At 30.4% G+C, this 13,169-nt stretch overlaps 1 protein-coding gene across 10 annotated transcripts; it reads left to right on the forward strand.

Annotated features, from left to right (window-relative positions):
* Positions 1-73: 73 nt before the first annotated feature.
* On the forward strand, positions 74-12,893 carry LOC129792206 (BUB3-interacting and GLEBS motif-containing protein ZNF207). 10 transcript variants are annotated; one of them, XM_055831030.1, is made up of 10 exons: positions 74-318; positions 725-875; positions 988-1,418; positions 3,130-3,478; positions 7,046-7,180; positions 7,252-7,390; positions 8,706-8,915; positions 8,992-9,300; positions 9,686-9,748; positions 11,281-12,893. In XM_055831030.1, exons 1-7 carry the CDS (start codon positions 278-280, stop codon positions 8,831-8,833), a joined length of 1,374 nt encoding a protein of 457 aa, XP_055687005.1. In that variant the 5' UTR covers positions 74-277; the 3' UTR covers positions 8,834-8,915; positions 8,992-9,300; positions 9,686-9,748; positions 11,281-12,893. The 10 variants fall into 10 exon arrangements, with proteins under 10 accessions (XP_055687005.1, XP_055687004.1, XP_055687003.1 ...); XM_055831032.1 differs by having other exon boundaries at positions 81-318; positions 7,058-7,180; XM_055831029.1 differs by having other exon boundaries at positions 9,686-12,893.
* Positions 12,894-13,169: the final 276 nt, after the last annotated feature.

The following is a 13,169-nucleotide window of genomic DNA, read 5'->3' on the forward strand; positions in this document are numbered from 1 at the left end:
TTCATGAAAATTCGCCGAGAAAACGTCAAATTGGTCTAATTTTTCGACGAGTTGTAAAAAAAGATCCTAAACTTCAGCGTGGTGCACTACACCAGCGCCATAGTTTACTAAAATCACCGCGCTTATTTTTCTCAAAAACTTTCTGCGCAAATTTTTAGAATTTCCCACGCTAATTAGAAAGTTTTCTTTGTGCAGAACGCGAAGAAAATTCAGTGAAAAAGTGGACTAATTACGCCAAGTGCGAGAAAGAGGAAAAGTTTAGTGTTTCTACTGCGAGATGGGAAGGAAGAAGAAAAAGGCGTCGAAGCCGTGGTGCTGGTACGTTTTCCCAAAATGAAAATTCTCACAGTGTGTGCTCAGTACCCTCGTGGAGGGTTTCCAGGTCCCCATGGATGGGATTCTGCCCTCCAGGAGGTGTCTTCGGGTGTAAACAGAAAGGGGTTTGGTGGGAGAAAAATCAATGAAAGAGCCACGTGCTTTCCATCCATTTTCCCCAATTCCCACCCAATATTCTGCCCTCAAGATCCCTTCCACGTTCCCAGTCATCCTCCTGATGTCTCATTTGTGGGATTTCGTGGCTTGAAATTGTGTTATTTTGGTTTTTTTCCGCATTGCTTGTACACACAACAATACGTAATAGAAAAACGGCAGCCATTTTGCCTGTTTTTTGACTTTTCCCCCGGAGGAAGGTAAAATTTCCTTAATTGGCTTTAATTCCTTCCAGGTACTGCAACCGGGAGTTTGACGATGATAAGATTCTGGTACAGCATCAAAAGGCAAAACACTTTAAATGTCACATCTGCCACAAAAAGCTCTACACAGGTCCAGGACTCTCAATTCATTGTATGCAGGTTCACAAGGAAACAATTGACAAGGTCAGTAGACTCTCTGGGGTTGTCCGGAAGAGGGATTTCTGAATCTCGGAAGAATTGTGATTTGTCCGTGGCTGTTCGGAGGGAGTAAATTAATTGAAATTGATCATTTCAGGTGCCGAATTCTCTGCCAAATCGGTCCAATATTGAAATTGAAATCTACGGAATGGAGGGAATCCCAGCTGAGGACATCAGGGAACACGAACGAGCCAAGAATGGGAATAAGAGTGATTCGGACGACGATGAGCCGGCCACGAAAAAGACAAAACCAGAAATGGGTGGGGGAATGGGTGCAGCTACGGGTATGCCTGTGATGCCAAATATGATGGCGCCCCATTTACTAGGTCAATACGGGCAGATGAATCCAATGCTCGGGCATATGGGTCCCATACCGCCGGGTGCATACATGAATCCCGGTGCTGGGATGCCAATGATGAATCCTCACATGCTCGGTGCCCCAGGGAGGCCACTCTTCCCATCTGCCTCGCATCCGGGCAATAGCCTCACCCCCACAATGCCTGCCAAGCCAACTTTCCCAGCCTACAGGTGAGCTATTTCTCAAGTTTTTTTTTATTTCGGGATTTTTATGCATTTTTTTATGTTACTGAACATTAAGAAATTTCACGATAAAATTAGAAATGGTACGATTTCCGCAAGATTTTTTGACGATTACATACAAGAGCAGGAGAACGATTTGTTCACGTCATTTCTTTCTATTTAGATTGGCAGCTCTTTGAAATTGATTTTTAATAATAAAAAAAGAAAACGTGAAAAAAATGTCACAAAACTCGTGGGAAAAGAAGAAAATTATAAATGAAATGACCTCAAATGCTAAAAATAATGGCAACAAATCACTCTTAAATCAGGCAGTTGATAGAATTTAATAGTTGTGTGAGCTCTATTTTATTTACAAAAGCACAGCGATTACGCAGAGATAATAGTTTATCATCTTCTTCTCTTTGTATAAATTCAAACTGAAGGTTTTTTCCGCGACGTTTTGCCGTTAAAGCGGAGCAAATATAAACAAAATCTATTAATCAGGAGATGGGATTTGATCAGCACAACACCCAAATGCTTACGAGGGTGAGGCAGGGGTGGAATTGGCTGGCAACAAACTAAATCTGTCCAGTTGGATGGAATTTTAATAGAATTTTCAAGTATTTTGCCTTTGTACACTATTAAAAATACTTTAGCTTTTTTAACTGAAAATTTTGATTAAAATCTTCCACAAATTTTTTCTTTTGTCAAAAATTTAGTGATTTTGATTAATTTATTAAGTTGAAGATATTTAACCATTGTTTTCATCGATTTGGCTTTAACTGACTTATTTTGTCAATTTTACTTAACTTCATCGGTCGATTGTGATCAATTCACATGGTGGAAGATTGAGACCGAATCAAAAACTTTGGTCATCCTGAGTGATTCATTTGATGGAAATTGTTTGATTATTTAATTCAGCGTTTAAGTATATGGACCAATCCAAATCGTGAAAACATTCAGCGAAATCTAATTTAACAAAATTATTCAGTCAATTTTTCTAAAGTACTTTGGTCGTTTTGACCAATATAAATAATGGAAGCGTTGCTCGAAATATAAATATGACTGAAAAATTCTATCAATTTACTAAATTTAATAAAACTTCTGTCTTATTGACCAATTTAAATGTTGAAAGCACTTTGTTTAAAATGTGATTCGACTGATTAACTTCTATTCTTCTGACAAATTAAACTCATCAACCTCTGTGTTGATTTAAAAAAAATTAAAATTGGCAGCTAGTACCAGTTTTGTCCTTAATGTGTTAAAATGGAGTTTTTGTTTAATTAATTGTTTAAATCTTCCTTACTCTCCTCTCATTGAATAACTTTTGTTCATTTGATCGTTTCCATTATAGTACATATTTTAACCAAATAATTTCCGTTGTTTTTTGACATTTCGAATAATTTATTATTCACCTTTAAGCTCTTAGTTGTTTTGACTGTTTCAAATCTTTCACCCAAAAAATTTCAGTTGTACTTTTTGTCTATTTTAATCCGCGTTTTTATTCTTTTATTGAATCATTCTGTCAATTTAGCTCGTAAGAATCAGTTAAAATAACTGAAATGTTCTACTAAAGTGCTTTTTCACTGATTTTTTGTTTGTTATTTTAACCAATTTTCTTCTAAGAGTGATGTGCGCACGATGGGACAATTGAACTGAAGCAACAATGATGAAATATTAATTGATTTTCTTGATGTTTTTTTTTCGTTTCTATTTCAAGCAATGCTACAATTAGTGCACCACCAACAACAAATTCAGCAGGAAATGTCAATACACCACCCACATCGGACGCCTACAAAGCACCTCCAAATACAATCCCCGCATCGGGAACAACGTCAAAGATTATGCATCCACCGGAGGATTTGAGTTTGGAGGAGTTGCGTGCACGGAAGACAAAGTACGAGCGCAAAGTTGTGCCACCGGCTACGTCAGCTGTGTCAGCAGGGATGCTGGGGAAGATGCCACCGGTGCATCATCATAGTTTACCCACGACGTCTGTTACAATGCAAATGAGCAGCAGTTATGCCCCCGTGACAACAAGTGCTCCGGCCATTGTGTCATTTCCCGAGGTATGTTTCAATCAGGGTTTTCTATCTCGCGCTTTCAAGCGGACATCTCCACTCCAGTCAAACACCTTCTCTTGAGATTCAGACAATTCACTATGTCCTCCTCCTCCTCCGCCGTGTCCTCTATGAAGTTCCCTTTTTTCTCTTTCTCGAACATTGTTTTTTTTTCTAGGGCAGTGAACTAAATGAAAATTCCAAAAGAAATCATTTTTTTATGCCAACAGAATATTAATAAGACCGCAGGAGGGCAAAAAACTCCACTAAAATTTATTTAGATTGCACAGTTTTACGTCATTGTCTAACTTTGTCTTTTTTTTCTTGAAGTTTAATTTAATTTTCATTTAAAAGAAAATCCTACAAAGCATTTTATTAAATTCCATTTTCTTGTATGTATTTAATTTTCAAGTTTATTAAATAATGCATTTTTTTCTCTTAAAGTTGAGTCATTTCTTTTGAAACCTAAAATAAGATTTTTTATGTGGGAATTAGGAAAAGAAAACTATTCCTAATTTTCTTTTCAGCATTTATTCCTTTATTTATTTTTTAATTTCTAATTATTTGTTTTATTTCTTTTCTTCACAAAGAGATCCCCAAAACATTTTTTCCATGTCTCACTGTCAAAGAAAAACATAAAAAAAAAATAAAAAGATTTCCCTATGAGGTTGAAATAAAACAAAGAATTTGAAGAAAAAACTGTGACAAATTTCACAATTTTAGCGACTTAAAAATTGGACTATCACACACTCTGATTTATAGAATCATAGGAATGAGTATTCCAGGTATTTGCTTTCTTTATTTTTTTTTCTTCATCTAATTCTCACCTTTAAAAACAATTAAACTATAAGTTCGAAATTAATCCATATTATTAGCTGCTAATGATGTGGTTTAGAGGAATATTTTATTATAAATTAAATTGCAAATATATCTAGAATAAAATCTCTTGTGAGAGACGTTTTTAGCAAGAGAGAGAGAGATATTTTTTAAAAGACATTTTTCTTATTTCAATTAGAAGAGAAGGTAAGAAAGCGGAAAAAAAATCTGCATTAATTCTTTTTTTCTAATTAGAATTAACAACGTTTTTCTACATGTTATTTATAATAAAAATAAAATTATTAAATAGAGAGAAAAGAGACGTTTTTGTGATGAATATTTTTTTCACAAGAAAACAAACAATAGAATAGTTTTTTATACAAATCAATATTTTGTAGCCTTAATAAAAACAATAGACAATGAAAAAATATAGGTACCTAATACAGGAAATTGAAAAGAAAAGTATTTTATTTTAATTTGCTTTAGTTTCTTCTTCTTCTGAATTTGCAATTAGTTTTTTTTTTGCAAAATATAAAACGCCCAGTATTATATTTCTTAATATTAACAAAACTTAAAATAAATTGTCCTACTTTAGTAGACAAAGAGAAAATAAATTTAAAAAAAAATGTATCGCATAAATTTACAAATTTGCGTAATTCCTTATTACTTTTTAGTTAGACAATTAAATTTAATCGAAAGAAATGAAAAAAAAATTCCAATAAGTAAAAAATTAGTGAGAAGTGAGAGGAATTAAACGATAAATAAAAAATAATAAATTGATTTCAAAAATTCACTACAAAAATATATTATTTGTGTCATGAAAAGGAGATGACTTCGTGTTCCACGTTACTGACCTTTCTTTTCTTATTTCATTGAAGAAGAAATTACGTGAATGATGATTTTAGCAAGATTTGTCATTCAATGAATTTTAAAATTGAGGAATGAAAAGGACTTTATTCATTTGCGTATGGAACAACGCTTTATGTGAAGAAAAAATAATCAGGACACCTGAAATCGGAGGGTCAAAAACCAAGAAGAAATTAGTCGAAAGAGCCGAAAAAGATGTGCTTGAAAAATACAGACAAAGACGTCAGCATCGTGGTTTTTGTCTCTGTGTTGCAAGAAGCACAAAATTTATGGACAAAAATCAAGAGATTAAAAAAACACAATTGTGACGTCATTGTTTGCATTTTTGGGTAAAATAATAATTCTTTGCCAGCTCTTTCTAGCTGATCCCAGAAGAAAAGAGGAAGTTTCTTTGGTGATTTCTTCTTTTTTTTTTACTCTCTACAATATTAGGCGTGTTCTGATGATTTCCTCGAATAAACGTTTTTCACTATAGATGTGAATAAGCTCCTTATCCTCCTCAAAAAAAAAAAAAAAACTTTGAGACTCCATAACATTTATTTAACGAAAATGAGAGAAAATTTATTTAGATGATCTGTTTTATTTTTTTATATTGTTTTATATTTATTTTGCACGAGGGTAAGTTCAGCAACAAATTTACAAAAACAACAACACAAAAAGAAAGAAAAATAAACTGACAAGCTTTCTGATTTTGCGGCACTGCGTTGGTTGTTATTTTCTTGATTTATTTTTCTTTTCTTTTTTTTTACCATCTTGTGTTTGATTTCTGCCTTATCTATTTTTTCTAAATTAGAATAAACATGTACTTGCTAATTTTTATTTCCTTAAAATTGAAGTTTCTTTTTTTATTTTTTCTGAAATGTTTTATTTTTTCTCGTAACCATTAGAGTGAGAAAGCAAGAGGAGGCTGGAATTGTTGATGTTTTCTCCTGCACTTTAGAAGCACCTCTAAAGATAATTTATTCTTGTTTTTTTTTTGCAATATAAATTATATATTTAGAAATTGTGTTCACGTGGAATCTGGAAGCTTTTCGGTGTCACAGTAATATAAATTTAAAAAAAAATGGGAATGTTTCTTACTTAATTTTATTTTCTATTTATGTTAAATATTAGTAATAATTTGCAAAAATTTGTCTTTTACACAAAAGTATTATTAAAAAAAAAATCAAATTCATTTGCAAGACATTTCTAATGTTGGAGAGAAACTTAATCTCTTTTTGGTGTGGGTGGAAAATGGGAATGTGTGTTGTGTGTGCAAGAAAAGCCGCGCAGGAAAAGCAAGTAAATTGTTTTTAAAAGAAAAATCTCTATTTAAAAATTATTTTTGTGGAATTTTTGGTTTTTTTTTTTTAATAAAGTTTGACAATTTTGTAAGATTTTTGTTTTCAAATCAATTTATTTTGTTATTTCTCTGCGTAAAATTACATTATATCAATCCCAAATGCTTTTTGATGTTTATCCAAAAATTTTATCCCTTTCAAAATATTATATTTCCAAAAAAAATGTTAATAGGGTTAAAAAGAAATTTATAAAAAAAAAATTATAGAGAGTTGATATTTTGAAAAAAGGTATGTCTTTTGTGATTTTATATTTATATATTATCTATTACTATATATTATAATTCACAATATGTGTGATTGTTAGCGAATGTCTGTTTTTTTTTCTTTAGTTTTCTTACTTACTTTCCATTTTTAGTTCATCTTTCTTTTTTGTCTTTTACAAATTTGGATAAAAAAAATATTAAATATAAATATGAGATATTGGATATTAATTTCTGCTCTTGATCTGAATTTTTTACACGCCAATTTGTTAAAATAAAAAAGATAAATATTATTAAATATTTATTATTATTATTAAGTGTTGTGCTGTCACAGGAGTCTTTAATGTCAGAAGTTTTCTTTTAAGCATGCCGCCGCTGTGGCTGCCCATGCTGCTGCCACACAGCAAAAACAATTGGAAGACTTGAATAGGGCAGTGATGATGCAAAGAATCCAGCAGGCACGGCAGACTGGGCCTCCATTGGGAATGGTGAGTTATCTCAATGAAAATTTCTTCCTTAAAAAGAAAATTTTATTTTTTTTCTTTATGTTTTGGTGTAGATGCCTGTGGTTTCTAGTCCGATGTCTTTGGTGCCACCAATGATGAGACCCGCAATGAATTTTCCGCCCCAGACTGCCACTCTTTTGGGAAGCAATATGATGAGATCTCCGTCTCCTGCATTAGGAATACCCGGTGCAGGTAAGTTATGCATCTTTTCTCGCACAGCATTGATACATCTCTCTTGACACAAATGCACGAAATGACGACATTTTATTTTTCAATTAATTTTTAACAAATGAAGAAACAAAAATCAAAAATTTGGGGAAATTTGCGAAATTTCTTTCTGGATTTTAATAATTAATTTTTTTTTAAATTTCGTTGATAATTCAGAAACTTTTGTAAAAGAAATAAAAATTACAAAAGTTAAAGAAAATACCAAATTTGAGCCCGATCGGACAACATTGCATTTTAGGTGGTAGACAGAAGCTGTGCTATTCTTTTCTTCGAAAGAATCACAGCTAAAAATTTGAGGGATAAGTAAAAACACGTCAAATGTTAGAAAGTTAGAAAGAAATTCAAACTTTAACAAGGAACGTAAAGCATTTGAAAACTAGGGGGGTAAATATTTGATTTTACAATCAAATATTTTCGGTTATCAGTGGGAATTGAACTCACGATATTTGAGTTGAAGCGGTGCAAGTAGAAACTCTCGGCTATTCAGAGCCTTTAATTGAATCAGAGAACATTAAAAAATAATCATTTTTTCGACAGTTTTAAGAACCTGACAGTTTGATAGACAGACAAACGGACTAAGAGGACAAATTAGATGAGTGACAATATAAATTGAATAAATCCATATCATCCTACTAATAAATATCAACATTACTAATCCATTATCCATTTTCTCTATCCACTCCATTTATATTAAGATAAATTAAAAAAGAAAAAGAAAGTATAATTATTATTTTTTTGCGTCTTGAGCACACCTAGTGGTGGTTTGATGAAAAGAAAAAGTTCAAATTTTTTATTAGCTTTTAACCAAATTAAAAACAGTGGAATAAGATAAATTTTAACCTGCATGGTGTTGCTTTTACAACGTATTTGGCCATGAAAATGAAAAGAAACTTTTTTTTTTTGAATTTATTTTGCAATCCTAGCGCTGCTAGTGGTGATTTATGATAAGAAGTTTTTTGATGTTTTGGTGTGTGGTAGTATTTTTCTTTTATTAATTTATTATTATTTTTTTTGTCAGTGCAATTGGAACATCCTCTATCACGCCTTCATTTTGATTTAAAAAAAAAAAGAATTTTGGAAAAATTTAATTTCACAAAAAAACTAAATAAATCCATCTTGCTTCTTGTAATACACACAATAATATTAATGAATAATGATGTTTGTTCTTTATCTATTTTATACAATATAGAAAGAAAAGAAACTTAGTTTTGTTGGTTTGTGAATTGATAATTACAAATTTGTTTTCTCTCTTCTTTAAAAAATCCTTCCCAACCTAAAGGAGGACTCCATTCTTTCTCCACAGCAGCAGGTTTAATTACACCAATACCCGGAATTGTCCCACCGGGAATGGGTGTGATGATTCCGGGGCCGCCGATGCTTCCCATGATGCCACCGAGATTTCGGTGATCTCCCCAGGCTGGGCCGCTGCGCTTGGCTCCCGTAATCCATCTTCCTGTGCCTGTGGTGTATCCTTAAAAAATGAAAAGAAGTTAGTTTCGGCTCGTCTTCATAAAAATTTTCTTTAAATATATTTTTTAATTTATTTAATTCTTACATTTTCTCAGTACCTCTGACTTCGAATGAAAAAAAAATCAATAAAAAAAAGAAGGAATAACATCACGTGGATGCAAAAGAAAAAATAAATTGAGAATAGATGTGAGGAGACACAGCAAAAAAAAGAGAGATTCAAGGAGAGTGCAAGAAGTGAAGTGGATGAAAAACACTCGGAAGTCAGCACAAAAAAGATGATGAAAACATTGCAATGAGAACCTTTCACACATACACACACAAAAAAAAAGAAAAAAAAAACGTTTAAAAGTTTAAAAAAAAACACATGAAATGAAAATGAAAAATTTAAAACTGTTTGGAGCAAGGTAAGCTCACAATTATTTTCACATTTATTATTACAAATTATATATTATTATAATATTAGAACCTTAGGTATTTGTCCCTCTTTAAAAACACAAGAAAAAAAAAGAAGATAAAATAATAAAATCAATATTAACTAGCGACTTAATGCATTAAATATTAAATTATTTTACAAATAAAAAAAGGATAATATTTCCTTATCTTTTATGCAAGCATTATTATTAAAACAAAAAAGAAGCAGATATATTGAACATATTGCAAATTAATCTAGAGATATATAAAATTTAGAAATTTTAGAGATTTTTTTTTTTGTGAGAAAAGGAAAATAATAATTTTTTAATGTATGTCCAATTGTCTGGATGATGATGATGACACGATGATAACACACAGAAAATTGTTGTACAAAACTCCGCTGATGATTATTTTTCATCGATCTTTATTCGAATGACGGAGGTCAGTAAAATCATATATTTTTTTTTCTTAAATAACTATAAAACCTTTTAGATTTTTATTTTACAACCTGCCCTGTTTCCCCTTTACCCCCCAATTATCCCTCAATCTAATGGCACTCACAACACAAAAATATTCTTCAGAATAATTAATTTTTTTTTCAAAAAGAGAAATATCTGATGGAATATTTCAAAGAGATAGAATTTTGACTTTTTTTTATTGATAAATGAATTTAAGGATTAGTTGTTGTTTGTTTAGGAAATGATTTTTATTTTTGAAGTATTCTATCAATTATTTTCTCTCTATTTTGTAGAAGAAGAAAAAAAACTAACAAACAGAAAAGTCTTTAGGACAACACACAAACACTTACAGAATAAATTAAATAGGACGGATCCAGGGTTTTTTTTCTCGATTTTTTGAATGTTGGGAATTTTTAGTTCAGAGGAAGAAAGAATTTTGAAGTTCTTGGCAGGATATTGAAAATGAGAAATTCACAAAATCGTGAATTTTAGAATATTTTTCTTCGTGTTTTCAGTTTCATTTAATTTGTTTTTTGTTGCGAAGAGTTTTAATCGTATAAATTGAATTTGCATGAAGCTGCATTATTGCAAATTTAATTAATTTTTTAATCCTGAATTACAGGGTGTGCCACAAAAGTAAGAATTAAGGTTATGGCGGAGTTTTCTTTGAAAATATCTTTCTTTTGAAAACGTTTCGGTATTTTTTTGTATCATTAGAAACATTAAAAATTACTAAATTGCAGTTAATTAAAGAATAAAGAATATTTCAAGGATGAGTCAGCGTTTGTCCAAAAATTCTTAAAAGGGCTAAGAAGGAATGTTTGATCGCTAAGTAGGATCGATTCTCTCACAATACAACTGATTGCCAGATTTGCCCAGATTAGGGAATAAATTAAAATTGTTTCCTCAAAATTTGAATGAATACGATTAAAGGAAAAATTTTAGGAATAAAAGAAAATTTTCAAGAATTATGGTCAATTATGGTTAAGAATTGAGTTTTCCATAAAAAAATGAAATCAGATTCTAGAATTTAAAAAAAAATCTTAAGAAAATCATTGGAACCAATAAGAACATTTTATTTAGCCTTTTCTTTGTAAATTAAACGTTTTCTAATGGGAAAACAATTACCGAAATTAATTTAAAATCAGAATAAAACTTAAGAATAATTGTGGCTCACCCTGTATTTCAACAAATTGAATATTTTTGTTAATATTTCGGGCAAATTTCGTTTTTTTTTTTTTTTTTGAGAATGCTGTTAAACTCTTTCTGAAGTAATTTTTTTTTCGATAAAATATAGGACAGAAAACAACACTAAAAACACAACATTACACAAAAAATTAAACATAACAAATATATATTATACCTCTTACCTATTTAATTAGTATACATATAATATGATATCTAGAATCAAGTATAATTATAATAGAAAGAAAAAAAACAAACAAATAATTTAAAAAAAAATTCTCCTGAATGGACATTTTTTTAACAAATCAAAATTGCTAATCTTTCAAACAGCAATCGTGAGTATAATGATAACGCGATATGATGATGATGATGATGAAAAAGAAAGAAAAACAGGTGAACTTACAAAATTATTTTATTTAATATTACTATATATCTATATATATTATTGAAAGTATGTAATTTGTGTCATTTGTTTTTTTTTTTACCTTTTGTTCTTTGGAATCTTTGCAACAACAAAAAAAAAACAACTTTAAAAAAAATCAAATTGTGCGTGAATTGATGTTGGAATTTCTTCTTTTTCTCTTATCTCACACACAACACTGTGTAGTGGGTGGAAGTTTTCTTTTTTTTGTTTTCTTTAAAAAGAAAATCAAAATATTTAATTTTAAAAGGCTTGATTGATATAAAACAAAAAAAAGCGTTGCTGTTGTGAGATATTGTGGAAAAAAGACAGAAATTTCCTTGCGATTGAAATGCATTCAATTTCAAAGTTTTCTCAATTTTTGGAGCATTTTTCTTTACATAATTAATTTACAATTTAATTTCTTTGGTGTGGTGCAACCAAAAAATGCTTCTTTGTGGTGCGCACGATTGAAAAAAAAAACTCACAAAAATTATTCTTTCCCATTCATGTCCTTTCTTTCATTACACAAAATTATTCTTTTTTACTTTTAATTTAATTTAATTGTCTTTTGCTGCTTTAAAGCATTATTTATTTGAAGGAAAAAAAAACATTAAAAATAATATTTTCACGTGGATTGGGTTTTTACCAAACTTCCTCTAAAAAGAATTTTCCTTTTCTGTTCTCTTTTTGTCTCTATCATTTCCTCTTTATGGGCGCTTAAAGATCACAGCCTTGGGGGCTGGATGGGGCAGAAAGAATAAAAGTATTGTATAATGTTGAAGGTTTAACATCAACCACACTCTGTGCTATACATATTATAGAAAAGAAGTAATTGAAAGCATTTTATTCGCAGGCGACAAAATACACAATGAATTATTTAAGCTCCTTGCCAAAGGCCAAAAACCAAATGCCTCCCGTTTTTACCTTAACGTGGGGGTGGGATTTTCTCTACAAAATCCCTTTTTCTTCATTTTGAAAAAATAAAGATGTTTGCTCCAGATTTAAAGTCAAATGTAATCCGATAAACTGATTTTGCAACAACAACAAAAAAGAATTGGATTAAATAATTCTTGTTGAAGTTTGTCACATCAATTCCACAAAATATATTATTCTCTATTATTAATATATTGAGTGCGAGAAAAAATACTTAATTGTTGTTAATTTTTTTTTTCATTTTGTAACATTTTAATTTGTTTTATATTTTCGAAAAGAAATTGTGGTATATTGATGGCATAAAGTTATGCTAATATTTGACCACATTCAGTGAATATTTTCTTTAAATTTAAATCGTTAAAAAAAAGAAAAATCTCTCGAGAAGAATTTTATTTGCTGGAGAAAATTCTTCTTCTAACGAAAAAGAAAATAATTTTTCTTGCACACAATATTGTGTAACCTATTTTATTTGTTTCTGGGACGAAATATGTAATTTTTTCTTTGTGAGGAGATTTTTTGAAAGGCAGTTGGAGATGGACAATTAAAGCAAAAAAAAAAAAGAAGCAGAAGTGGAAAAAGTAGTGAAATAAATGTGAAATTAAACAAAGTTATTTTTGTTTTGATTTTCCCAAATGAATTCCCTTTGATCGTCTTGTAATTTATTTGAATTTAATTGAGAAAGATTCACAGGGTGTGCCAATTGAGCTGGGTTTAATTTAGTGGGTTGAAAATTCAATTTGCCATCAAAGTAATTGTTTTGAAAAAAAAACTGAGGTAAATGAGAGGTTTTATACTACCTTTACTACTACCTTTTCCCATTGTATTCAGTGTATTTGGATAAAATTTAGTACTATTAATTTTTGTAAGTAAAACTTTTTCGGCT

The sequence above is a fragment of the Lutzomyia longipalpis genome, chromosome 3 (genome assembly GCF_024334085.1).
Source record: "Lutzomyia longipalpis isolate SR_M1_2022 chromosome 3, ASM2433408v1".
Taxonomy (NCBI): domain Eukaryota; kingdom Metazoa; phylum Arthropoda; class Insecta; order Diptera; family Psychodidae; genus Lutzomyia; species Lutzomyia longipalpis.

Excerpts from the sequence above, each read along its gene's own strand:
- LOC129792206 (XM_055831029.1), top strand. The coding sequence starts at position 278 with ATGGGAAGGAAGAAGAAAAAGGCGTCGAAGCCGTGGTGCTG. Across the intron at positions 876-987 it reads ACAAGGAAACAATTGACAAG|GTGCCGAATTCTCTGCCAAA; the intron begins GTCAGTAGACTC and ends TGATCATTTCAG. Across the intron at positions 7,181-7,251 it reads CTGGGCCTCCATTGGGAATG|ATGCCTGTGGTTTCTAGTCC; the intron begins GTGAGTTATCTC and ends GTTTTGGTGTAG.